The 27844-nt window shown below is 45.1% G+C and overlaps 1 protein-coding gene across 1 annotated transcript in view; it reads right to left on the bottom strand.

The window, feature by feature from the left end:
- The window catches only part of slc37a2 (solute carrier family 37 member 2), a 53026-nt gene that overhangs the window by 13550 nt on the left and 11632 nt on the right, over window positions 1-27844 (bottom strand). Inside the window, exons 2-7 of the mRNA XM_048562379.1 lie at window positions 18629-18710; window positions 14902-14992; window positions 9156-9234; window positions 7945-8080; window positions 4720-4796; window positions 1329-1495 (exon numbers count right to left, since the gene is read on the bottom strand). Of these exons, the coding sequence (XP_048418336.1) occupies window positions 1329-1495; window positions 4720-4796; window positions 7945-8080; window positions 9156-9234; window positions 14902-14992; window positions 18629-18710 (632 nt within the window). The remainder of the gene's footprint in view (window positions 1-1328; window positions 1496-4719; window positions 4797-7944; window positions 8081-9155; window positions 9235-14901; window positions 14993-18628; window positions 18711-27844) is intronic.

The raw sequence follows: 27844 nt of genomic DNA on the forward strand, positions 1-27844 counted from the left end.
TTTATGCATCTTGTAGCTAATCTGCCTCCTTCTTGAAAACATTACGGTAATGAATTTCACATCCTCACCACTCTCTTGGTAATGAAAAAAGTTTCCACTCATCTCAGTCCCGAAAAAAAGAGACAGGACCTTTCATCTTTAAGTAACGGCCCCGATTCTGGACTCCTGCCCCTCCCCCACGCCCACCTCTTTCCCTTCTCCCCCAGTCCTTCCTGGATTTAATCTGTCTAGTTCCATTAGAATTTTAGGTTTCTAAGAGAATCCCCTCATTCTCCTGAGCTCGAGGCTACAATCCTAACTGATTCACTCAATCTCCATTGATTGATTCCTGGGATAGCAGGGTTCAATTTAGTAAACCCTCGTTGCACTCCTATTGCAAGAACATCCTTCCTTAAGAACACCACATTCCAGCTGTAGCCTCACCAATGCCCTACATAATTGCATTAAGACATTCTTGCTCCTGTATGCAAATCCTCTCACTAAGAACAACGACGTTTAGTTTGCCTTCTCCACAGCCTGCTCACTTGCAGAAGAATACGCAAGGACACCCAGGTCCATTGAACATGGCCCTCTCCCAATTCACTACTACAAAAAAAATCTGCTTTATTTTTGTTCCCAAAGTGGACCACCTCTCCTTGGCCCACATTAAACTGCATTTGCCATGGCCCACTTACTCATGCCTAGTTGTATTATTGCTGGACAGTTAAGCAGAGACCCAGATAACATTCTGGGGACCCAGGTTCAAATCCCACTATGGCAGATGGTGGAATCTGAATTTGAAATTCAACTTTTTATTTTTATTTATATTTTTAAGAATCTAATGACAAGCAAGAATCCATTGCTAATTATTGTAAAAACACATCTGGTTCACTAACATCCTTTAGGAAAGGAAACTGTCATCCTTGTGTGGTCTGGCCTACATGCAACTCCAGGCCCACAGCAATGTGGTTGATTCAACTGCCCTTTGGGCAATAAATGCTGCTAGGCCAGCATCATCCTCAACCTGTTAAAGTAAAATGCCTCAGCTGGTCCAAAATCACACTGCAACATCTGAAGATCACCAGTTATTACTTGGCTTCAAGTACACAAAGCCATAGTTCGACATTCTCTATCTGCACCCACTCATTTGCTGTGGGCAGCATAACATGCTCATAGGAGGTGGTGGGAAGACAGAGCTACAAGCTCAAATCAACAGCAATTTACTTGCACTCAATTTGACAACAATAAAAAGTTTATTCAATTAGTTTCATTCACAGCTAAACCAGCATATCGCATGAAGCAGGCAGACACAGCCTGCGGAAAAACACTATCACCGAGCCATCACTTACATTCCACCAGAAAGAGAAAGCAGACGATTCCCATTGCTGCGATGATGGCACCAGGCACAATGAACGATAAACCCCAGGCAGATGACACAAAGATCCCAGCGATCAAGGAGCCCAGGATATTTCCGACTGATGTGTGAGAGTTCCAGATTCCCATGATGAAGCCTCTCCTGTCAAATTAAGTGGGAACGGGGTTAGAAAACAATGTGGGATTTCGCAGAATTCAAAAAGCCATGGGAATGAAGGCTGACAGACAGAGTGCACAGCTTGAGAGTCAAGATATCAAAAGCACAAAATTCTGGCATGCCCAGATTGATACGTTAATAAAGTTAAGTTTCTCAACTATTCAGCATTTGTAAGTGTAAGTGTGTGTGTTCAGGAGAGCTACTGGGGAATACTTCTATACACAAAAAAGGGTCTAAGTAGTTTAGGACTTTTTTAAAAATGGCAAACCATGCTAGATCAGTTATTAATTTTAAAATGTGAGAAATACATTTTTGTTAAGCGAAAAGTATTTAAAAAGGGCCAATATGTCTGAAGACAGGTAAATGGAGTTAGGTCACAGTTCAGCCATGATCCTTTGCGAATGGTGAACCAAACTCAAGGGAATATTATGGCCTACTCCTAATGTTCCACGTGCCTATGATTACAGAAAACTCCGTTCATTCAAAGCAAGCTGCTAGAGGCCACATCATCCTCAAAGTCAGGCTTACTCTGCTGCCAAAAGTCAAAAACTTGGGCTCAATTGGAAATCAAGAAGAACAGGAGTTAAGGCAAGCACAGAAAGAGCTCCAAGTCACACCTCAGACACGATCTAACAGAAAGGCAGAACAAAGCATTTGTGTTCATTTGAACCACACAGTTTACCAACATTTTAGTGGCTATATTCAAGGGAGACTGGCAGAATTGAGAGAGTCACCTGGTTGGCCGACAGGGAATGAGTTGGAGAAAGATAAATACAAACAACATGATGGGAGCAGCAGGGTGGGGTAACCCTGCAGCGAGATGGGTTGGGGTTAGGGTTAGGAAAGTGAAGACTTGATCTAAGAACCGACAATAGGAAACACAAACGTTACTGTGGCTATTTTTGAAAAATAATAGACTAACTGGAGTGGGCCCCTATGTACAGGGCTGTCACGGAGTGTTCAGACGAAGACATTACTGATTTTCAAACAGGATCAGAGCAGAAGATGACCATGGACTAGCGTTCAGGTGCCGGGGAGTAGCTATTGGCCAAGAGTCCGTGGTTGAATGCGTGAAGAATGGGAGTGGAAATTTTGCCTGAAAGGGGATGGGTTTGAAGGACAATAGGGTTGAAATCCAGTCCTCTGTCATTGAGTAGCACATCTCCACCAGGTGAGGGGAGTACAGTTGATCTGAACTTGACAGCCTGTGGTACAGGAGGTGGTGATTCTACCAGGGCTCTCCTTCCTTTCTCCCAAGGGAGATTATCTAGGCAGGGCAGGCCATTGGAGGATCTTAGGCCAATCCATCATTCACTGTTGTACCACGTGTCCACACTTGCTTTCCAAGATCACTGACTGATCAGCAACAGGAAACTTTGCCCCAATTCCTCTAATTAAGGATGTTTGAAACTATCCCTAGTAAAATCAGTTAACATTGGATATCCAAAGGAGGTCTATCCTTGGCTGTTTGACTGAACACATCATACTGTGCACGATATCAGAGCTACCTAACTGGAGAGTTGGGGTGAATGCAGCAACACAAATGGATTGCATCAAGAGGTATGAAGTTAAATGTTTTGTTGCGTTACAATTTAAAGAATGTGTTCCAGGGGTTTTGGGGGGGGGGGGGGGGGGAGGGGGGAGGAGATACAGCAACGGACTTGAAGTGGATGTGGCATAGGGGATTCAGTTTGTCAACATCAACTTTGGTTTTACAGGAACCATTAATTACTCTCACTTCCTTGCTCAATCTCCATAGCCCTGCAAATTTCTTCCTTCCCAAAAATCTATATTAGTCAGAACTACTGAATTTGACTCTTTGCCCTTGCAGATTACAATTTGTCACAGCACAAAATTCACAACATGCTGTGTTCTTTTGCAAATCCCATTAAATCTGTGCTCACTGATTACTGACCAACCCCCCCCCCCCCCCCCCCCCCACCCCACCCATGGGGGTTAAGTCATTTACAACCTTGCAAACCATCCCCTAACCTTCCTGCTCAGTGAACTATCCCAGCTTCTCCAATACCTCCATTGAATTGAAGTCATTAAAGTTCATCCCTTTCTTTGCAAAGCTAGACCCAATCCTCTGGAATGGGCTCATTCTCTGAGCTGGAGAAAAGCCAGGTTTTGCCTGAAGTATTGTAGAGAGAGATCATTCAGCTCAGCTGATCCATGCCAGTATTTATACTCCATGTGGGTTTACTTGAACTTACCGCATCCCGCCACTTCACAAACTACTATTCCTTTCCTCATGTATTTAATTTCTCCATAAATACGTCCCAGCTGTTCAGAGTTATTTTAATGTAGTAACAGGTTCCACATGCTGACAAGGTAAAATGAGTTCAGTTATTCTTTAGCGCAACTCATTTGTTATGTTATGTTTTGCTCCCTCCCCAACCCCCTCCATTAAGTTCCCCCACAAATTAGGGCAACATGGTGGCTCAGTGGTTAGCACTGCTGCCTCAGCACCAGGGACCCGGGTTCAATTCCAGCCTTGGGTAACTGTGTGTTGAGTTTGCATGTTCTCCCCATGTCTGCGTGGGTTTCCTCCTGGTGCTCCGGTTTCCTCCCACAGTCCAAAGATGTGCAGGCTAGGTGGATTGGCCATGCTAAAATTGCCCATAGTGTTCAGAGGTGTGTGGGTTGTAGGGGGATGGGTCTGGGTGGGATGCTCCAAAGGGCGGTGTGGACTTGTTGGGCCAAAGGGCCTGTTTCCATACTGTATGGAATCTGAAACAAAAAAAATGGGAGCTTGTATACAGCCTCATTAAGCACTTCCCTAAAATTTGAAAAGCCACTACAGGAGGTCATCAGCTTCACTTTTCTAGTTTAGAAAGTGACATTAGCGTAGGGGTGCATACCAAGCAGGCAGTTTGTAATCAAATGCCATGCCAGCCAACCATTGATAGCTTTCTTTAGGCAAATAAAACAGCAACAGGAAGATCAAGTGAATACTCAGACAATGCACAGAATTAAGCACAAATTTACATAAGTGAATCCTTTAATATTTCTATGTAATTGGCTGCAAATTAAAAGCACATACCTTTATTCGAAAATGAAATAATAAACAAAGTTATTTAATTCAGTTGATTTGATCACAAGATAAAAAAGTGTCAAGCACCAAGTAACGATGACCATTTTGTAGCCTCACATGCTGGATCACATGCATGGCTTTTTTTGCCAGACCAGTAAAAATAAGTACTCACTTCCCTTTTCCAAACCAGTTCCCAACGCAAGTGACAACAGCTGGCCACCCTGTAGTCTGTGCCAAACCATTTGCAATCTATGGAAGAGAAGAGAAATGAAGATTATTAATAATGTGAGGAAGAAGAGCGTTGCATATAAGAAGAGTTCAACTACTGGTGGATGGAGCCAATAACAGGTGGTAATGTTCCTGTTGATTGTTGGGAGAAACCCACCTAAAGTCAGATGTATAGCACGAAAACAGACCCTTCGCGCCAACTAGTCCAGACTGATCATGTTCCCAAACTAAACTTGTCCCACTTTGCTTGCATTTGGCCCATATCCCTCTAGATCTTTCCTATTCATGAACTTATCCAAAATGTCTTTTCCAAAGTTGTAACTGAACCCAGATCCACTACTTCCTCCAGTCATTCATTCCACACACAAGTTACTCTTTAAAAGCACTGCTCCCCGCCCCCCCACCCCACCACCTTCATTGTCCTTTTTTATAGTTATTTCTTGCCTCATGCCCCAAGTTTTGAATTCCCCACACTCTGGAATAAATCAGTCAGTCATTCACTTTATTTATGGCCCTCATGATTTTAAAAGCCTCAAGACGATCACCCTTTAACCTCTCACTCCAGTGAAAAGTGTCCCAGTCTTTCCCACTGATTTTTCTACCTCAAACCCTCCAGTCCTGGCAACATCGTGGTTAAAAAAAGAGTTTTTGAACCCACTCCAATTTAATAATATCCTTGTTATAGCAGGGTGACCAGAACTGCATGCAATATTCCAGAAGGGGCCTCACCAATATCCTGTACAACTTCAAATGATGCCCCAATTCCTATCCTGAAAAGGAAGTGATCAATGAAGGCAAGTGTGCTAAGCATCTTTAGCCATCCCATCCACACATGACGCAAACTTCAAAGAATTGTGCCTGAACTCCTAGGTTGCTGTGCGCTCTCTGGTTCATCAAATATCCTTTCGGACAGGAAACTGCTGTCCTTACCTCATCTGGCCTACACAACTCCAGACCCACAAAAGTGTGGTATATTCCAGACTACTGTCTGAGCATTCTGATAGTCAGTAACTGCGTAGCCTGCAACACCAATATCTCATGAGCAAATAAAAAAATGCTGATTGCAGCATTTGCAAGAGATGAAGCCAAGCTTCTCAAGTAACTTATGAACTGTTTACACGACCGAGAAAAACATTCTGCATTGTACAAAGGAATCAACATACCCTAAGTTTTGTTGCCATGGGAACAGCGTACAGAAGCAATAAATATTCATGCTAATTGGCCTGTTCTGCAGATCCTAGCAGTAGGATAAGCTCAGAGGTTGTAGCAACTGCTGATGCTGGAGTCTGAGATAACAAGGTGGAGAGCTGGACAAACAATAGGTCAGGCAGCAGAGGAGGAAAGCTGACATTTCGGGTTGTGGCCCTTCAGAAACGGCAGCCTTCCTGCTCCCCTGATGCTGCCTGGCCTGCTGTGTTCATCCAGCTCTACACTTTGCTAACTGTAGAAGTTTGAGGCTTAAAGTGAAGACGACTAGGAATAAGGATACCAAGTCAGCTGTGGGCTGAAGAACAATCTCTATTGGAGTTTGTAACCTACAAACTGCTGCCGTTTTGTCCCCCAGGAGCATGGAAACAAGAGGAGGCCATTCAGCCCTGAGCCCTGCCATTCAAGTAGATTGTAGCCAATTTGAATCCTGATTTTTATATTCCCAGAACATAACACTAGATATGGTCATCCAACAAAATCTATTTCTTTGTCTCAATGGAACCCTGCCTTGGGGAGGAGGAGCTTTAGACTTTTACTACCCATTCTGAAGATATTTCTCAGATTTGAGGTGGAAAGAAATAATGGAGAGAACATTTTTCAGGCAGAAGTTGTGCTGGTGGTATTAACCTGGCAGCATGCATGTTGTGGTCTGCAGCTATGGATCCGAGGTAGATGATCCATTTCCTCCCATTGCAAGGAATCTTCCTTGCACTTACAGCTATTGGCATGCAATGGAAGGGTTTGCTGGTTGATATTCACATTGTATGTGAATGAATGTACCCTCCTTGGCAGTTCACCACTTGGAATAGGACTTAAACCTGGAGCTTCTGGCTTCCAGCAATGTTGCTACCCAGAGCTCCATAATGACCTCAAGCACCTGAAGCAGAATGTGGTTTTATTTTGGTCTATTCCAAAATAAGACAAGACCAATCTCCCTAGCACCAGCAGAATTGTCTCTTGCTACAATTCTTTGAATCCTGGGTGTTACTTCCTTGTGATCGGGCCAAAGGAGGCAGCTGAGCGCCTCAATAAAATGTACTATGTGCATAAGGTAGAGGTGTTCTCCACAACAGAGGGAGAAGTGCAGGTCAAATCCTGTCACAGTCAGAGGCTGTGGGCAGAATGGCTCTTTACTGTGAGTTTCCATGGAAGCCCCTGTCACAAGCTAGTTTTCCCTCTTGTAGCCTGAGGGAGCCAACATCTCCAATATTTTCACTCCAAAGAAAAAGAAAGAGCCTTTAGAATTGTTGAAAAATAAATCAAAGCCAACTTTAACCCTGCCACCCCACCTCATCCCAATCCAACCAATGTAACTGGTCCATGACAAGTGGTGGTTTCAGCCCTTCCCTGATACTTCCAGCAAGGTATGCATGTCAGGGGGCGGCGGGCGCGTGGTGGAAGAAGGGTTGCTGGGAGCAGAATAGAATGGAAATAGATAAAGAGACACAGACAGACACGTTAAAAGTCCAGCAATAGGAACATGGGCAAAAAAAAGGATCAGCACAGATGATTGTTGCACTTGAACAGTGTGTGAGGTCAGTGGTGGACACACAGGAGCAGGACAGTTTAGCTGTGAATGTGTTTTCAGGTGTAAGTTGCAAGTTGACACTCCACCTGCTGGGTCACTACATTACCAACATGAGTCTTGGGATGGAACTCAAACCACAGCTTTTGACTCAGGCTGACTGCATTTGGGCTGGTTATAAATCATACCTCAGTTTAACACTTTAAATAGGGGGTAAAGAATATTAGCCAATGTATTTTGCTAAGACATCAGCTGCCTGCTCTTACATCTACAAGAGCATTATATCGGTCAACAAATCCAATGGGCATTAGAATCATCTCAAAATGACATTAGGAAATGTCTAAGAGGGTGACAGTGATAACATAAGTAAACAGCCCACACATGTAATTGCTACTTGAAACCTACAGTAGGGGTCCACAATCTATTGTGACTGACCTGTACAATTGTGTAGTACCAGATACTGTGAATATTCCAATAAAATCCAAACCCAAAGAGTGCTGTGAATAACCCGCTGAGCAACATCCCAACAGTCAGGTAATATCGCAGAGGGAGCCGCTCACCGAAAATACCACTGCAACAAAACACAGGAGGCAAGTTTAAAAACTAGTCAGAGTAATTAGAAATCATTTCTACACACCAGTTCCCAAGTAACTGGTGAACTGCTTACGGGACCGAGGAAAACATTCTGCATTATACACAGGAATTAAAAATATCAAAGCTGTGTCATCAGCTCTTTCCACTAAAATCAGTTCTCAGGAACTCTGCTGCTACTAATTCATCTATGTTTCATCTAGTACCCATTGTGGACATGGGGTGGTCAGAGATTGACATAAAAGATGATGATTAACTACTAATAAAGTGTTCCTTCTGTAGATCTGTCAGCTATAGCCTGGGCAACTAGGCCATGCGACATTAGATAACCCAAGGGAGGACAAAGCTAAGGAATGCTACAGAGAATACAGTCACAGAATCATTAGAGTGTGAAAGCAGGCCATTCGGCCCATCATGTCCATACCAGCCTTCTGAACAGCATCCCATCCAGAGCAGGAATTCCAATCTCAGTGTGGACTTGTGATGTAGAGTCAGTGTCCCTATCTCTAAGCCAGGAGGCCAAAGTTAAAAGTCCCACCTGCTCCAGAGGTGGTATAATCATCTGTGCTGGGATATCAAGTGATAAACGTGTTCTTCAGATTTCAATGTCAACTATCAAGAAGTCTGTGACTCCTCATCTACTCCACAGAAACGTTCCCAAACTTTAAACCAGCCAGTGAAAAAACATTCCTGAACATTTGCAATTACGGGCAGTTTTGTTTAAAAAAAATTAAAGAAACAAAATTTCTCACAACAAACTAAAAAATGTTCCAAGCTGAATTTGGTGTTTTGCATCAAAGTCTGGTAGAGCAATACACGGCAACCAATGTCCCATGATAAACACTTATTGGCTCCTTTATTCGGATGATCACATGATAGCCATTTTGGTGCCCATCATTCAGAACAAAATGAAACTGACAGGCTGGTGGATTAATGGCAAGTTTTAAATTTGGGGCAAAAAGTTCAGAGTTCAGTGGAACTTTGGGAATACTAACATGGATATCCAAAAACAAAATTTAATAGGTATATATTGTCTGAATTTCTTGAATACTAACCTGAAAAACATGCCAATAGCATAGGCTATCAGGAAGGAATTATCTAGTGCACCAAACAATATCCTGTAGTTGGGTTTATCTGAAATAAAGGGAACATGAATTAAGTAACTGAATATTCTCCACACCACCGTGCCCCCCCACCACCCACCCCAGCCCCACCCCACCTATGGCTCCACTTGACAAAGTGTCTTTGGCCTCACAAACCCACAGCCCCTACTACCCAGAAAGAAAAAAAATTTTTTAAAAAATCAGCATGGCCAATAGAGGAGAACACCATCAGCTCCCAGTTCCTCTTCAGTGCTGATTTGGATAATGCCAGATGCAAGAAACTTTTGACCCAATGGCACAGAGTACCTTCACCTGCAGTGATTCGATGGAGATAACCATCCTCAAGTAGTACTATTAAAATATTTTTGCCTTTCCAGTGAAAGATCACTTTAACATCCTAGCATTTGCTCCAGCACCCATTTGTGTCTTGATAATGGCTCACAAATGTTTACTGCTTTTGGAAAAAATGTAGACACTTCAAAGTCTGACAATTACAATGGGTTTTGAATTCCCCACTAAACAAACTTGTGAAGGTCCCAGGGTTCAATTTGATTTCAGAATTAAAATCAGTTAGCAAGCAACTAACCTCCATACATTTGACTATGTAGCAGTAATTCTCTAAAGGTATCAAAACAGAACATAATTCTATATTCAGCCAGAGACCTTGCACGTTAAGTTGTTGTCTTATTTCTTTTCAGCAGACTCTTGGTAAGTACACACATGGAACTTCAAGCAGAAACGATTTAATTTTCAGTAGACTTCATTTTGTGGCTAATGAATGAATGTGGGTAAGTGAGAACAGGATCAGGGTTAGCTGCAATTTCTTAAGGAAGAGGTTGGTTTTTAAAAAGGAAGTCATTTGAAGTCAGCTGTACAGCATAGAAACAGACCCTTCAGTCCAATTGTACCAGCATCTACCACCTCCTTTGGCAGTTCATTCCATTCACACACCACTCTGAAAGAGTTGCTGCTCTAGTCCCTTTTAAAAATCTTTCCATCTTACCCTAAACCTATGCCATCTAGCTTTGGACTCTCCCACCCCAGGGAAAAGACCTTTTCCATTTACTCTACCCACGTCCCTCATGATTTTAAAAGCCTCTAGAAGGTCACTCCCCAACCTCTGATACTCCAGGGGAAAATAGTCCCAGCCTATTCAGCCTCTCCCTATAGCTCAAACCCTCTAACTCTGTCAACATCCTTGTAAATCTTTCCTGAACCTTTGAGTTTCAGAACATCCTCCATACAGCAGGTAGACCAGAATAGAATGCAGTATTCCAGAGTGGCCTAACCAATGCCTTGTACAGCTGCAACATGGCCTGCCAACTCTTACACAGTGCACTGACCAATAAAGGCAAGCATACCCAACACTGCCTTCACTGTCCAGTGCGTCCACCTGGGACACCACTTTCAGGGGTCTATGAACCTACACGCCACAGCTCTTTGTTCAGAAACACTCCCCAGGTTCTTACCATCAAGAGCACATGTCCTGCCCTGATTTGCTTTTTCAAATTGCAGCACCTCATATTTACCTCCATTAAACTGGAGAAAATGTGGATCTATGCTTTAGTTCTTTCATTAAAATGGACAAAAGCAACAGTGCACAACTGGGCTAAAGACCTGGTCATGTTGGTCAAGGTCCCAAGTCCAACCCCCTCTGACAAAACAAAAAAGTGCTTCTACAACTTTCCAAGCAGTGACCTCAATAGTCAAGGTTTCAGACTGGCTGCTGCAAAGTACAGCACACAAAGCAGCCATGGAGACATCACTCCAAACACAATACCGCAGAACCTGCAACTCCATCGTGGCAGCTTGACATTTTGGCTGGGTCTTGATAAAGTGGGAAATATTTAAACTCATTGGAAAAGCTTCAGGGCTTCCATTGTGCAACATGGCTATATTGTAATTAACATGGCCGCTTTACCTAGTGCCATTTGCCAGCTTTGGCAAAAAAAGCTGGGGGTTTGAAGTCAGTACTGGTGTGGCAACACGATTAGCATTTTATTTGCACAATAAAATGCTAGCCAAGTATTCAAGGATTAATGTGACATTGAAAAGATAGCAAAAGAGAAATATCTTTGCTGCGTTGCAATTCAAAGTACCGTAATTATGACCAAACTAATTGTATAGAGATAATGGGAACTGCAGATGCTGGAGAATTCCAAGATAATAAAATGTGAGGCTGGATGAACACAGTAGGCCAAGCAGCATCTCAGGAGCACAAAAGCTGACGTTTTGGGCCTAGACCCTTCACCAGAGAGGGGGATGGGGAGAGGGAACTGGAATAAATAGGGAGGGGGGGGGGGGGGGGGAGGCAGACCGAAGATGGAGAGTAAAGGTGGGGAGGTAGGGAGGGGATAGGTCAGTCCAGGGAAGACGGACAGGTCAAGTAGGTGGGATGAGGTTAGTAGGTAGATGGGGGTGCGGCTTGAGGTGGGAGGAAGGGATGGGTGAGAGGAAGAACCGGTTAGGGAGGCAGAGACAGGTTGGACTGGTTTTGGGATGCAGTAGGCGGGGAGGAGAGCTGGGCTGGTTGTGTGGTGCAGTGGGGGGAGGGGACGAACTGGGCTGGTTTAGGGATGCAGTAGGGGAAGGGGAAATTTTGAAACTGGTCAAGTCCACATTGATACCATTAGGCTGCAGGGTTCCCAGGCGGAATATGAGTTGCTGTTCCTGCAACCTTCGGGTGGCATCATTTTGGCAGTGCAGGAGGCCCATGATGGACATGTCATCTAGAGAATGGGAGGGGGGAGTGGAAATGGTTTGCGACTGGAGGTGCAGTTGTTTGTTGCGAACTGAGCGGAGGTGTTCTGCAAAGCGGTCTCCAAGCCTCCGCTTGGTTTCCCCATTGTAGAGGAAGCCACACCGGGTACAGTGGATGCAGTATACCACATTAAGCAGAGGTTCACCTGCACATCTGCCAATGTGGAATGTCATCTTGGGGCCTGTGATAGGGGTGAGGGAAGAGGTGTGGGGGCAAGTGTAGCATTTCCTGCGGTTGCAGGGGAAGGTGCCGGGTGAGGTGGGGTTGGAGGGCAGTGTGGAGCGAACAAGGGAGTCACAGACAGAGTGGTCTCTCCGGAAAGCAGACAGGGGTGGGGATGGAAAAGTGTCTTGGGTGGTGGGGTCGGATTGTAAATGGCGAAAGTGTCGGAGGATGATGCGTTGTATCCGGAGGTTGGTAGGGTGGTGTGAGAGAACGAGGGGGATCCTCTTGGGGTGGTTGTGGCAGGGGCGGGGTGTGAGGGATGTGTTGCGGGAAATACGGGAGACACGGTCAAGGGCGTTCTCGACCACTGTGGGGGGGAAGTTGCGGTCCTTGAAGAACTTGGACATCTGGGATGTGCGGGAGTGGATGTCTTATCGTGGGAGCAGATGCGGCGGAGGCGGAGGAATTAAGAATAGGGAATGGAATTTTTGCAGGAGGGTGGGTGGGAGGAGGTGTATTCTAGGTAGCTGTGGGAGTCGGTGGGCTTGAAATGGACATCAGTTACAAATTGGTTGCCTGAGATGGAGACTGAGAGGTCCAGGAAGGTGAGGGATGTGCTGGAGATGGCCCAGGTGAACTGAAGGTTGGGGTGGAGGGTGTTGGTGAAGTGGATGAACTGTTCGAGCTCCTCTGGGGAGCAAGAGGCGGCGCCGATACAGTCATCAATGTACCGGAGGAAGAGGTGGGGTTTGGGGCCTGTGTAGGTGCGGAAGAGGGACTGTTCCATGTAACCTACAAAGAGGCAGGCATAGCTGGGGCCCACGCGGGTGCCCATGGCCACCCCCTTAGTCTGTAGGAAGTGGGAGGAGTCAAAAGAGAAGTTGTTGAGGGTGAGGACGAGTTCAGCTAAGCGGATGAGTGTCAGTGGAGGGGGACTGGTCGGGCCTGCGGGACAGGACGAAGTGGAGGGCCTTGAGGCCATCTGCATGCGGAATGCAGGTGTATAGGGACTGTACGTCCATGCTAAATATGAGGTGTTGGGGGCCAGGGAATTGGAAGTCCTGGAGGAGGTGGAGGGCGTGGGTGGTGTCACGGACGTAGGTGGGGAGTTCCTGGACCAAAGGGGAGAAAATGGAGTCCAGATAGGTGGAGATGAGTTCGGTGGGGCAGGAGCAGGCTGAGACGATGGGTCAACCAGGGCAGGCAGGTTTGTGGATTTTGGGAAGGAGATAGAAACGGGCCATGCGGGGTTGGGGAACAATGAGGTTGGAGGCTGTGGGTGGGAGGTCCCCTGAGGTGATGAGGTCGTGAATGGTGTTGGAGATGATAGTTTGGTGCTCGAGTGTGGGGTCATGATCGAGGGGGCAGTAGGTGGTGGTGTCGGAGAGTTGGCGTCTGGCCTCGGCCATGTAGAGGTCAGTGTGCCATACTACCACTGCCCCACCCTTGTTCTGCGGGTTTGATGGTGAGGTTGGGGTTGGAGCGGAGGGAGCGGAGGGCTGCCTGTTCTGCGGGGGAGAGGTTGGAGTGGGTGAGAGGGAGTGGAGAGGTTGAGGCGGTTAATGTCTCAACGGCAGTTGGAGATGAAGAGGTCGAGGGAGGGTAGGAGGCCTGGGGGTGGTGTCCAGGAGGAGGACTTGTGTTGGAAGCGGGTGAAGGGGGTCAGTGGAAGGAGGGTTAGGTTCCCGGTTGAAGAAGTAGGCATGGAGGCGAAGACGGCGGAAAAACTGCTCTATGTCCAACCGTGACTGGTATTCGTTGATGTGTGGTTGTATAGATCTCTGTTCAAATACAGTTTTAGTCTAAAATACACTTACTTGCATGTTGGTTTTTAGCCTTAGTCACAATCTGTATATTCAGCTACTAACCAAAGAACTGAGCAGACTGACCTATTCCAACAAGCCAGGGTTTAAAAAAGGCAAGGAATTCTTTGATCAAGGTCTCTTATTAGCTCACTATTAGGATTACTGTGGTCTGGTACAGGGTGCAAGATCTATTTACAGGCATTTTGACAGTTTATATACCAGACATTGTATTAAGGACAGCAACGTCTCTCACTCCAGAGGACTGGTGATGGCACATTGCAGCAGAAGTTACCACAGTCAGGAAGAGAAACAGCTTATGTATTCTCCCCAACTAGGCCCTCTCCTATCCTGTGGTTGGTTGGTTGGTTCATTTGGCTGAATCTTGACAAAGCTGGGAATAACAAATAAATCAAAATTTGGTGCATTAGTGCAACAGAGAAGACGGGGAAAGGGACAATGTGTCTAGTGGCTTATTGAGCAAACCCCTGGCACTTTGCAGAATAGACAGGTGGGTGCACGAGTCGAGTGGATAGCTGACTACAATTGAAATAGGTAAAGGGTGTTCAGAAGACTCCTGATTGGAGACATTGACTCTGACTTCTCTCCATACAGATGTTGCCAGACCTACAGTTTCTCCAGCATTTCCTGTTTTTGTTCTGCGTAATCCATGACATTGTTACATATAGAGTTAACCAGCTCACAAGCTCGAATTCACACCTAAAGTGGTGAAATTGAACAAGCTCTGGATTGATAAGCACAGCCTCAAAGTTGTTGGATACCAACACTAAAGAGAAAGTGAATCACTATTCGGGGGTGGGGGAAAAAAACGACATAATGGGGAAGCCAAGCCAAAAGTAAGCACAAGAAGATAGAAAAAACAGAATGGGTGTTTCTCATACAACCAAGATGTGATGGAGGAGTCATTTGGCATTTTAACCCACGAGGTAGCAAGAGCAGAGATTCTTACCAAATGGTGCCCAGTCACACCAAGTGTCATTGTCACGGCGACTCGTGGATCCATGGCCACCAGCTCCTGAGCAGTTCTTGTGAAGTTCACTCTAGGGAGAAGGAAAATGAAAGCTTCTGTAAAGTATTTATAAAATAGACAAAAATAAACAAACTTGATCAGACGGTATCAAAGTGGTGCAGCCAGCTGGACGGGGCTGATTAAACATGAAAACGAGGAGCTGCGGGTGCAGGCAAAGTAGCACAAACTTTAAAAAAGTCATCTGTCTTAAAAAGGGCAGTCCCTAATTTTAAAACTACAGCCGCTAACATGGGGGATCACAAAAAGGCAACATCATTTCAACATGCACCTTATTGAAACCACACAGGATATTTGTTGAAATGCCAAAGTCAGCCTTTGCTCAACTCCAAAGGATAGAAGTCCAGGCTGTCCAAACTATCCTTGTAAGATAACCTGTTCATTCCAAATATCAGTTTTGTAGCTTCTCCTGCACCACCTCCAAATGTATTTCCAGAAACCTTTAAATAAGATGGCAGCAGCAGTGGGGTGGGCAGTATTCATCTCCTAAGGAGAAGGCTCAGCAGCTTCTGGGCACCATGCAGTGGGACCAGTCACATCCAAAACTCCCGTCACATCTTCAACCATGTTGTTGGTACCGTTGCCTCCAGAGGGGTTTTTTTGATGGATTCAGTGATTCTCAGGCTCAGACGTGTCAGGAGCAGGTGCGGTGGAGGCAGATAGCATCTGAGTAGGAGCCAGGTCCGAGATCCTACAGGGCATGGCCATAGGAGCCATGGCAGCAGGAATGGTGCACTGAACCTGCAGCCCACCGGGGACTCCCCCCTCCCCCCACTGAGGGGGCACAGGCTTAAGGCTTTTTTTTGGGGTGGGGGGGGGGGGGCACAGTGGGGTGGGAAGAAACCCGGTTCAGGGCCTGGCTGACTTATTGCGAGAGATTGCAGCCAAGTAGGCGTAGGATAGCTGAGCCGTTGGACTGACATCTACCTGACAAATTGCAAATCTACTGCTTTAAGCCTCTTGCTTTTTAAATTTAGAAATCCAAAAGATGGTTCCAGAGTGGCAACTCTTTGCACTTTTCACTGTATTGTTATATGACAGTAAATCTAAGGCTGCATCGTGTGTGATATGTGGGCTCAATGCCCTTGAACCCTAATACCCTGACATTGAAGGACAGCATTCTATCAAAAATGGTACAATTACAGCATTTAAACGGGTATATGAACAGGAAGGGTTGAGGGGGATATGGGCCAAATGCTGGCAAAAGGGACTGTAAGAAATAATTGCAGAAGGTAATTTTAGAAACATGAGGAAAACAGCCACTGGCCCATTTGTGCACTTCTACTTTTAAAAATAGATGATTTCACAGCTAAAATTAACCAGATATTTCTACAGTTCTAAGCCAGGAATAGTCCAGCCAAACAAACACATGCATTTGTCAATAGGCAAAGTAGGGCTGGTTTTTCATAAGCATCTAATTTGAATGGAGTTTTCAAGCTTGCAAATTAGAAACCAGTTTAACCCTTAGAACACCAGCACTTGTTGACTATGGATCTTGATCAGAGCCTCACCGGTGGGATGTATAAACGAGAAAAAAACCACAAAAAAAACAAGCAGAGTATAATTACAGGGAGAAAGAAGCCAAATTCTTCAAATTTTCTTCAACATCAAGCACACTGCTGGGAATTTTCTATCGACATATGTGCATGAGGCCACTTTGAAAGACGGCAAAAAAAAGGTCATTGACTATTTTTAACCTTGCTGTTTAGACAGTTATTAAACACCTCAGGATTAGGTGGGATTTGAATGTTGCCCCTGCATCTGGTCCAGGAAGCCATTACCATATGCCACAAGAGCTCTTTGCTTAATTTACACAAAATACATCTTCAGGATGTCCTGAAGTCTGCAATGGCCAACGATATTTAACATGTTTGGTATAGTGTTGGTTGTTATGGAGTTGGTAATCAATTTGAACTCATCTTCTCATGTTGATTGAAGAAAAAGTTGGTTGGGACTCTGCGAGATCTCCTTCCACCCCCCCATTACTTTGGCAAACGCCAAAACTAACCTTAACTTTTGATTCGACATCTCAGCTGAAAGGATGGCACTTCTGCAGAGCCCCCTTTATGCTGCTCTAATATGTCAGAATAGAGATTGTGTCTAAGCTCCAGGAATGGGAGTTATAACCCACAATCTTGGTGAACCAAAGCCAACAGCAATAAGAACATGCAGTGATCAGAGAGGAAAACAAACTAGCCATTTAGGCATCTGTAGTCCAGAAGTTAGGTATTGGGCTAATAAACATGATGGGTCAAGGCAATGGCCCTCAGGAACCTACTTTTAGCATGGGGCTCAGTTTTAAGCAAGTGCCCATTAGATCAGGGCAGGGAAAGAGAAAAAAAAAAATAGACTGCAACATTTCTGGACAGTCCTTTCAAAACTGAAGATTTCACCTCTCCCCACACCACCCTCTAGAAAGTATCTGCCTCATTTCAGAAAAGCTGTCACAGATGGACCTACTTGCAAGCATTAACTCAAATTTTCACTGTGACCTTGAACTGTGGCATGTGGTCACTCGCTGAATATCATAATTCAGAGAACGTGTACAACTTTGAACAGAATGATTAACTTATTTACAAGTAAAATGAGACAGTCAAGCATTTGATGAAACAAGATTATCGAGTCAGACTCATACAGCACAGAAATTGACCCTTCAATCCAACCAGTCCATCCAAACCATGCAGACCATAATCCCAAAGCAAGGAAAAAAATTGTCCCATCTGCCTGTGCTTGGCCCATATCCCTCTGAACATTTCATTTTCACATACCAACCCACATTCTCTGGCAGTTCATTCCACACACAAACTACAGTGTAAAACTACTGCCTCATGTACTTTTTAAAATCTTTCTCCTCATCTTAAAAATACACTCCCTAATCTTGAAATCCCCCATCCTGGGAGTAGATAAAATGACCCGTATCATTCACCTTGTCGACACCCCCCATTATTTTATAGGCCTCTAAAGGTCACTCCTGAACCTATGCTCCAGAAACAAGTTTCCAGCCTATCCTCACAACTGGAGCCCTTCATTCCAGGCAACATCCTGGTGTATCTCTTCCGAACTGTCTTCAGTGTAACAACATCCTTCTTAACAGATCGAAAAGAATCACAGCAGAGGATTCTGGAGTGGTAGAGATGTGCTTGAGTGAATCTGTTGGCTAGCCAGAAGCTAAGAGCAATTAAGTCAATAGTCTCCCACTCCATCTGGTTGCCAGATGCAGCACTTTTAACTGCCCTGTACTCATTGGAATTTAGAAGCATGAGAGGCAACTCATTGGAACACACTATAATTTAAGAGGACTTGACAGGTTGTGGTGAGATTTATCCCCCCCTCTTGTGGGAGAGTATAGGACTAGGTGGCACATTTTCAGAATAAGGTGTCATACACATGTATAGACATAGGAGAAATGTCTACTGAAGGCAGTGAGTCTGCAAAATTCTTTATCACACAAGGTGGTCAAAGCTGGGTTAAAATATATATTGCAAGCAGAGACAGATATTTAATCAGAAAGGACTCAAGGGTCATGGGGGGGGGGAGGTGGCGGTGGGAGGCAAGAAATATGGAGTTGAGAGTCTCATCAAATGGCAGCAAACACTTGATGGACTAAATGGCCTACTTCTCTTGCCTTATGGTCTGGCTGTGAACGTACCTTGACAATGCTGATGGGTTTGCGAGACAAGTGATAACTGGTGTAAAACAGGAAGGTTAGCACGAGTGTAAACCCACGATACCTGCAAAAAAGAAAACAAGGTTTAGATTTTATTCTAGAAAAATCACATTGTAAATTTAAAGCTTTAAAAAGGTGATGCCCATCTGATCAACCCATAACAGCCTTCAGTTAGATTAGAAGTCATTTATGGCTGTTTTTTTAAAAAAAAAACCAAAATAAACACCGTGAGAGAAAAGTTATTGACCAGAGAGAAATAGACCATACAGCTTCCCCTCTTTTTGGCCTCCATTTGGTTTTGTTCCCGCAAAATATTTATAAAATTACATATTGATCACCAGTTTAAAAAAAAGTAGCTCAAAGTTAGCCAATTACCAAGGTTTTCTGGAGTAAAAGAGAGAGGAGGGATTTGTTTAGCCGTTTTAGGTTAATAGATAATAAGACGTCAACACCACATTAAATGCACACACAACATAGGCAGGAAAGCTAACAAGGGAAGGGGACTGATTCAGAGGTAATGGGAACTGCAGATGCTGGAGGATCCAAGATAACAAAGTGTGGGGCTGGATGAACACAGCAGGCCAAGCAGCATCTCAGGAACACAAAAGCTGACATTTCGGGCCTTGACCCTTCAGAGAAGGGAAAGAGAGAGGCAGACCAAAGATGGGTAGAGGAGAAGATAGGTGGAGAGTATAGGTGGGGAGGGGATAGGTCAGTCCAGGGAGGACGGACAGGCCAAGGAGGTGGGATGAGGTTGGTAGATGGGAAGTGGAGGTGTGGCTTCAGGTGGAAGGAGGGATAGGTGAGAGGAAGGGCAGGTTAGGGAGGCTGGGCCAAGCTGGGCTGGTTTTGGGATGCAGTGCGGGGGGACAGAGAGAGATTTTGAAGCTTATGAAGTCCACATTGATACCATTGGGCTGCAGGGTTCACAAGCGGAATGAGTTGCTGTTCCTGCAACCTTCGGGTGGCATCATTGTGGCACTGCTGGAGGCCCAGGATGGACATGTCGTCTGAGGAATGGGAGGGGGAGCTGAAATGGTTCGCGACTGGAAGGTGCAGTTGTTTGTTGCGAACCGAGTGGAGGTTTTCTGCAAAGTGGTCCCCAAGCCTCTGCTTGGTTTCCCCAATGTAGAGGAAGCCACACAGGGTACAGTGGATGTAGTATACCACATTGGCAGATGTGCAGGTGAACATCTGCTTGATATGGAAAGTCATCTTGGGGCCTGGGATAGGGTGAGCAAGGAGGTGTGGGGGCAAGTGTTGCACTTCCTGCGGTTGCAGGGAAAGGTGCCGGGTGTGGTGGGGTTGGAGGGGAGTGTGGAGCAGACAAGGGAATCATGGAGAGTGGTCTCTCCGGAAGGCAGACAAGGGTGGGGATGGAAAAATGTCTTGGGTGGTGGGATCGGCTTGTAGATGGCGGAAGTGTCGGAGGACGATGAGTTGTATCCGGAGGTTGGTGGGGTGGTATGTGAGGACGAGGGGGATTCTCTTAGGGCGGTTATTGTAGGGGTGGGGTGTGAGGGATGTGTTGCAGGAAACGCGGTCAAGGGCATTGTCGACCACTTTGCGGGGGGGGGGGTGGGAGGTGGCGGTGGACATCTGGGATGTATGGCAATGGAATGCCTCATCCTGGGAGCAGATGTGGCAGAGGTGAAGGAATTGGGAATAGGGGATGGAATTTTTGTAGGAGGGTGAGTGGGAGGTGGTATATTCTAGGTAGCTGTGGGAGTCGGTGGGCTTGAAATGGACATCAGTTTCGAGCTGGTTGTCTGGGATGGAGACTGAGAGGTCCAGGAAGGGGAGGGATGTGTTGGAGATGGCCCAGGTGGACTTGAGGTTGGAGTGGAAGGTGTTGGTGAAGTGGATGAACTGTTCGAGCTCCTCTGGGGAGCAAGAGGCGGCGCCGATACAGTCAGTGTAATGGAGGAACAGGTGGGGTTTGGGGCCAGCGCAAGAGGGACTGTTCCACATAACCTACAAAGAGGCAGGCATAGCTTGGGCCCATGCGGGTACCCATGGCCACCCCCTTTGTCTGTAGGAAGTGGGGGGAATCAAAAGAGAAGTGTTGAGGGGGAGGATGAGTTCGGCCAGCTGGACGAACGTGTCAGTGGAGGTGGACTGGTCGGGCCTGTGGGACAGGAAGAAGTGGAGGCCCTCGAGGCCATCTGCCTGAGGATGGAAGGTGTATCGGGACTGGACGTCCATGGTGAAAATGAGGTGTTGGGGGCCAGGGAATTGGAAGTTTGAGGTGGTGGAGGGCTTGGGTGGTGTCACCGACGTAGGTGGGGAGTTCCTGGACCAAGGGGGAGAAAATGGAGTCCAGATAGGTGGAGATGAGTTCGGTGGGGCAGGAGCAGGTGGAGACAGAGACGGAGACAATAGGTCAGCCAGGTTTGTGGATTTTGGGAAGGAAATAGAAACGGGCCGTGCGGGGTTGGGGAACAATGAGGTTGGAGGCTGTGTGTGGGAGGTCACGGATGGTATTGGAGAGGATTGGTTGGTGCTCAGGGGTGGGGTCATGATCAAGGGGGTGTTAAGTGGTGTCAGAGAGTTGGCATTTGGCCTCGGCGATGTAGGGGTCAGTGCGCCATACTGCGGTGGAAGGTGGAAGGTGGAAGGTGGAAGGTGGAAGGTGGAAGGTGGAAGGTGGAAGGTGGAAGGTGGAAGGTGGAAGGTGGAAGGTGGAAGGTGGAAGGTGGAAGGTGGAAGGTGGAAGGTGGAAGGTGGAAGGTGGAAGGTGGAAGGTGGAAGGTGGAAGGTGGAAGGTGGAAGGTGGAAGGTGGAAGGTGGAAGGTGGAAGGTGGAAGGTGGAAGGTGGAAGGTGGAAGGTGGAAGGTGGAAGGTGGAAGGTGGAAGGTGGAAGGTGGAAGGTGGAAGGTGGAAGGTGGAAGGTGGAAGGTGGAAGGTGGAAGGTGGAAGGTGGAAGGTGGAAGGTGGAAGGTGGAAGGTGGAAGGTGGAAGGAAGGTCTGCAGGGAAGAGGTTGGAGTGGGTGAGAGGGGTGGAGAGGTTGAGGCGGTTAATGTCTGACGGCAGTTGGAGGTGAAGAGGTCAAGGGAGGTTAGGAGGCCTGGGGGTGGTGTCCTGAAGGAGGACTTGTGTTGGAGGTGGGAGAAGTGGTCAGTGGAGGGTGGGTTATGGTTAGTCTCTTTCTCCCCCCCCCCCCCACCCACCTATCTTCTCCTCTATCCCCCTCGCTCCCTATTTATTTCAGAACCCTCTCCGAAGAAGGGTCTAGGCCCGAAATGTCAGCTTTTGTGCTGAGATGCTGCTTGGCCTGCTGTGTTCATTGAGCTCCACACTTTGTTATTAAAGGAACTGATTCAGACTGGGAGAACGAACAAAATGAACACACACACGCTGAGTTGCTTTTTAAACCAGGTGGAGTCTTCCCTGAAACAGACAGGCGAGAGTTCCAGCTGTCACAGCTTCATGTTCCCTTACTTCTAATCTTCAAAAGAAAGTTGAAATTACTGTGTATTTCAGAATCTAACTCCATTGTCTTTTCAAGTTTGTCTACATACTGGAAAGCTATCACCACCGCCCCCATTATGTCCAAATTTCTTGACACTAACTCCTGGTTTAGACAGAAGTGGTAATTTGATAGAGGATTTTGCTTATTCCTTGCGGCGGTCATGAAGCTTGCTATGTTGTGGTCAGGTGACCAACGCAGCCATTTTTGGTTCATGTTTCCTTTAAGCGCTGGAAATAGTTCAGCTTCTACGAAAAAAACCCATCATTCAGCAGTAACAGATATACCAGTGTGGAACTGGATGAACACAGCAGGCCAGGCAGCAGAGGAGCAGGAAAGCTGATGTTTCAGGTCAGGGCCTATCTTCAGAAATGTGGCATTCTTTAAGGACTGCAGCATTGGCAGAACAAAATACAAAGGAACCCCCAAGGACAATCTTGTGGCTCAAAAAGGTAACAAAAACAGATAGAGAGGGATGAAGAAGCCCTCCAAGCTGCATTGGAATGGAGTAACCAGAGATGCTAATTCACAGGTCACGAACGGTGACTAAGTCTGCACACAGTCTCACTGATGTCACTCTTGGAAGCACCGAGACATCAGCAACACAGGCATCCTGGATCCTGTCACAGCTCGTTGACGTCACTAGCCTCATCTACAAAATGTAGAAGGACTATATTTTTTTGAGCAATGGAGCAATTACACAGCACCAAAATGAAACTTCAGTCCAAGGAGTGGCTTTAGCTATAAGACAAAAACCAGAAATTAAAGTTCAATTATCCACATTTACCATTACTGTAACATATCCAAATTTAGGACCTATTTTCCTAAGCCTATTTAGAAAGATAGGGACATTAACCATTACTTTTTGCAAAGAGCCTGAAATGGGACAACGGCACAATAGTTTTATCCTCCGCATCTGAGGTTCCATCATACAAACATGGCCAGAGAAGTTTCCTGAACACCAAATAGGTCAGACCAGGGGGTTTTCAAATTGGATACAAGTTGATTTTGAATGGAATACCCTCCTAGTATCCCCACCACACTGGGCCAGTTTCAAAAGCTTACTTTATGCTTTGAACAAGTATTGTCATAAGATAAAGAAAGAAAAAAGGAATTAAAACAATCCACAGGTTGTGTACATCATTCTAGAGTTTATTTAAAAACAGCATAGAATTGGAAGTGCTATAGCACAGGAGAGAATATTCAGCTCATGTCCGCACGCCAGCTCTCCTGATCAACACCTCCTGGTCCTCAGAAGTGGCAACTCTGGCTAGTTTTTGCTCCTGGGCCATAGAATATCTAATGGTGAAGTGCCATCCCTACCACCTGCTGCAGGATTTTACTTCCACTACCCTCACAGTAGTTTACATCCCACCTTACTTGGGAAAGAAGGGTGCACGTGATGATGAAATACATAAGGCTACAAATTGTCTTTCAACAGAATACTCAGAGGCCTCATTTCATCATACCTGGTGACTTCAACCAGGTCAACTTCAGGGTGCACTGCCAAAACACCATGGTGGGACAAGTGACATTTTAATGGATCTGAACGTTCTTGACCATTATTGTACAACCAAAGACAACTACCACTCAATCCCCTGCCCACATTTTTTTGTAGGGGGAAATTAGATCATAAATGCTGTGCTTCTCCTGGCTTACAAGCAGAAACTGAAGTGAGGATTCAGTACAGAAAATCATAAAGTGCTAATCTAAGGTAATGGATGAAATGCTACATGACTGCCTAGATTCAATAGACTGGTCCACATTGAAGAACTTAGTGCCAACCTTCATAAGCATGCCACAAGAGTCAGACTTCATCTGAAAGTGTGTAGGGGGCTACACGCCAAAAGGAGTTTGAGTGTTCTGTAACTGGAAGCCATGGATGAACCAGCAGATCCACTTCCTACTGAAGTCCAGGTCTGAGGCATTCAAGTCAGGCCACCTTGACCTACACAGGAAATTTAGGTACAACCTTCACAAAACCAGACACCAAGGACACAATACCAGACTAACCACACAAACGTCGTTGATTGTGACAAGGCTTACATGATTAAAAAAGGCTACAAAGCAAAGTCGAGTAGAATCATGGCAACAATGCATCCCTTCCCAATGAGCTCAATACATTCTATGCTGGTTTTCAACAGAAGCTTTCCCACAAAATTATTCTTAGCTTGTTAAAAAAAGGCAGATGCACCTTAGAAAGCATCCCACCTAGATGTATCACAGCTTGGTATTGGAAACTGCTCTGCCCAAAACCACAAGAAATCAGAGTTATGAACATAGCCCAGTCAATCATGCAAACCAGCCTTCTTTCCACTGACTCCATCTACACTTCCCACAGCCTCAGGAGAGCAACCAGTATAATCAAAGACCCCTCCCACCCCTGTTGTACTCTCTAACAGGCAGAAGGTAGAAAGAGATTTGAAACCACATACCAAACAGGGAAGCAGTTCTCAAATCTGTTATCAGGCTTTTGAAAAGACCTCAAATACAAAAGCGGATCTTTCTCTGCATCTTCCATAGCTGTATCACTATATTCTATTACCTTATGTGCACATGCCATGATTTGCTTGGATAGCATGTAGAACACTTTTCACTGTATCAGTACATAATAAAAACAAACATCTGACTTTTTCAGCATACCAAACACACACACACTTTTCTCATCCCATTTGCAAATCATGACCTGAAATGAGAAGGTACAGAATTACCTTGTTCAAATTAAAAGAAGGTTCATGATCAGGCTCTAAAGAGGTGAGTAAAGACAAAATATCCATGTTCATTGATACCACAGAATTAGAGCAGCATCAGGGATCAGTTACAACAAATACACATGCTTCACGATGGAATGATGCATTCTGTCTCCATGGTTGGCATCAGGAACTCATGGGGAGTGGAATGGTGGTGCAGTTCTTTGGCATTAGTGCCCTCCACAAAAATTCTGGACGTGAGGAGGCAAACTGCCAGACCACTGCACCCAAAATAGGTTGAATGCACACCAAGGATTTTAAATTTTAAAAAAGACAAAAGATACATCAGAAATTGAGCAAGATTGCACTGGACAAGAAAGAGGAACCAGGTAGTCCTACCCTAGTTGTTGGGTAAATAGGAAATCATTTTGATTTTAATCGGAGAGTCTGGTGGTTAATCAAATCGAAAAGCATGCTGACATTAACCACAAGCCCTCAAGAATTAAATGGGGTCAAGGTTGCAACAACTTAAAAAGATGACAAGGTCACCAAAAGAGGGGTTCTGGCAACCAATACATTATATCAAACTGCAAACCAATGTCTCAGTAATTCAGTAAGCCGTTTCTTTTGTAAAAAGGGTAACTGCAGAATCTCACTTGGCTCAGCTGAGTCCTAATTAATTCCATTTTTAACCAAGTTAGCCAATTCCACCTGGGCATTGATTCTTTCCTTTTGTACAGTCTCCAAGTTAGGAAGTGAAAGTTGGTTTTCAAATAACTTATGCTAAAGGAAATGCTTTGATTATTTGAGAACAGTCTCCACTTGTACCTCCTTCAGAAGAAGTCAACTTGGAAAAACTCTAAGAATGGTCAACTGACCAAAGAATCAGAGGGTCAACAGTCCAATAGGCATCAACACAAAATGGGTTGGGTAGGGAAAGAGAAAAAGAAAGAGGGCCAGGAGAGAAGGAGAAAAATAATATTTCACTTGGGCTTTCAGATCAGTCCCAATAGTAAATCACGAGTAAATGGAGTCCACACCATTAAAAGAGAGATTTCCTGATCCACCTTGTAGCTATTGAACCAGAAGGTCAACTGGGAAGCAGATCATCTATACCCAAAAGGGAAAAGATTTCCACATGAACAAAGGCAGATGAGGAACTTCAAATATTGGGAAAACCAAAAAAAAAGTTTAACTTCCATCTCAACAACCTTTAAATGAGAGAGAAAATAATGGATGGAGTAGGGACAATGGTGAACCCAATGAGAATTTTCTTAAAAACAAGTCTGCATATGTTTGGTGCAGTGGCAGCAATCACCTTCCAGCCAAAAGATCATCATTTCAAAGTCTGTCCCAGAGCCTTGAATACATTATCCAGGAATACTGCACTGTTTGAGGTGATATCTTATTAAATAAGAGGTCCCTTCTGCCTGGTTTGTAGATGGAAACAAATCCAATACCACAATTTTGAAGCACATTGGGTGGGACAACAGGAAACCTCTAATATTAGCCATTTTATGCATGGTTGAAGGATAACGTAAAAACAGGCCATTGGCCCAAACTCTTCCTGTCTGTGTTTATCCTATACAGAAGCAGAAAGCTCAAATCACTTATCCACTATACCCCATAATCCTTCATCTACTTTTATCCAACTTCAAACATTAATAGTTACTGGTTGATGCAGTAACTGAGTTAACATCACATCCTTGATCTGATTATCCTTCATTACTGTACAGTTAGGTCTACCTTCTCAAAAGGAGGACCGAAATAATATCCTAAAAATGTTGGAGAACAGAGTCTAGCGAGGGAGAAGAATTGAAGGAAAAATCAGTACTGTGGGGAAACTGATGGGATTAAAAAACCCAACAAATCCCCAGGGCCTGATAATCTACATCTTCACACTATAGAAGGAAGTGGTTCTAGAAATAATGGATGTATTGGTGGTCAGCTTCCATGATTCCACTGATTTTGAACAGTTCCCACATAGAGGGTAGGTAATTAATTTAACTGTACTATTTAAAAAAAAGGCGATAGAGTGAATAAAGAAATAAATAGAGCAGTTACCCTGACATCAGTAATGGGGAAAATATTAGAGTCTGTAAAAGGCTTGATAGCAGATCACTTGAAAGCGTGCCAGGATTGTTCAGAGTCAGCATGGATTTACAAAATGGGAAATCATGCTTTGGCAGTCTACTCGTAACATATCCTCTCAAAATGCAGCGGATTTTAAGTGGTAGCCAGTGGCTGTCTAAGTAAATCGCAATCCCGAAACTTTACATAAATTCCCATATAGAAGATTAGCACAGAAGCTGAAGCACATGAGATGGGGAAGGGGGTGCAGAACTGGATGGAAGACAGGAAACAGTAAAATAGCAATGACTAGTGGGTTACCATAGGGATCAGTGCTTGGACCCCAGATATTTACAATATATAGTATGATTTAGAGGAGGGAATAAATATATAATCTTTCAGGCAACACAAAGGTAAGCAAGAGATTGGACAATAAGGAGGATGCAGAATGTTCAAGTGCAATTTGTACACTGAACCAGTAAGCAAACATTTGATGAAGTACAATACTGATAAAATGTTGAGGTTATTCACCTTCATAGCAAGGACAGGAAGGCAGATCGGAGTGGTGATAGATTGAGAAACTGGGGAGGTGCAGGTAGACTGTGGTGCCCTTATAAGTCATTGAAATTGAGCACACAGGTGCAGCAGGCATTGAAGGAGACAAATGGTATGTTGACCTTCATACTGAGGGGATTAGAGTACAGGCGCAGGGATGCCTTGCTGAAATTGTACAGGGTCTTGGTGAGACAACACCTGGAGAATTAAGCAGTTTTAGTCTCCTTCACTATGTGGAAGGACGGTCTAACTATAGAGACAGCGCAAAAAGGGTTCACCAAGCTGATTCCTGGGATGGCAGGATTGACACGTGGAGAGACTGGATCAGTCCAGATTATACTGACTTTAGAAGAATTGGGATGGGGGAGGGATGGTGGTGAAGGGAAGAGAGGAGGAACAGGACTTAAAACCTA

This window comes from Stegostoma tigrinum, chromosome 32 (assembly GCF_030684315.1).
Source record: "Stegostoma tigrinum isolate sSteTig4 chromosome 32, sSteTig4.hap1, whole genome shotgun sequence".
Lineage (NCBI taxonomy): Eukaryota > Metazoa > Chordata > Chondrichthyes > Orectolobiformes > Stegostomatidae > Stegostoma > Stegostoma tigrinum.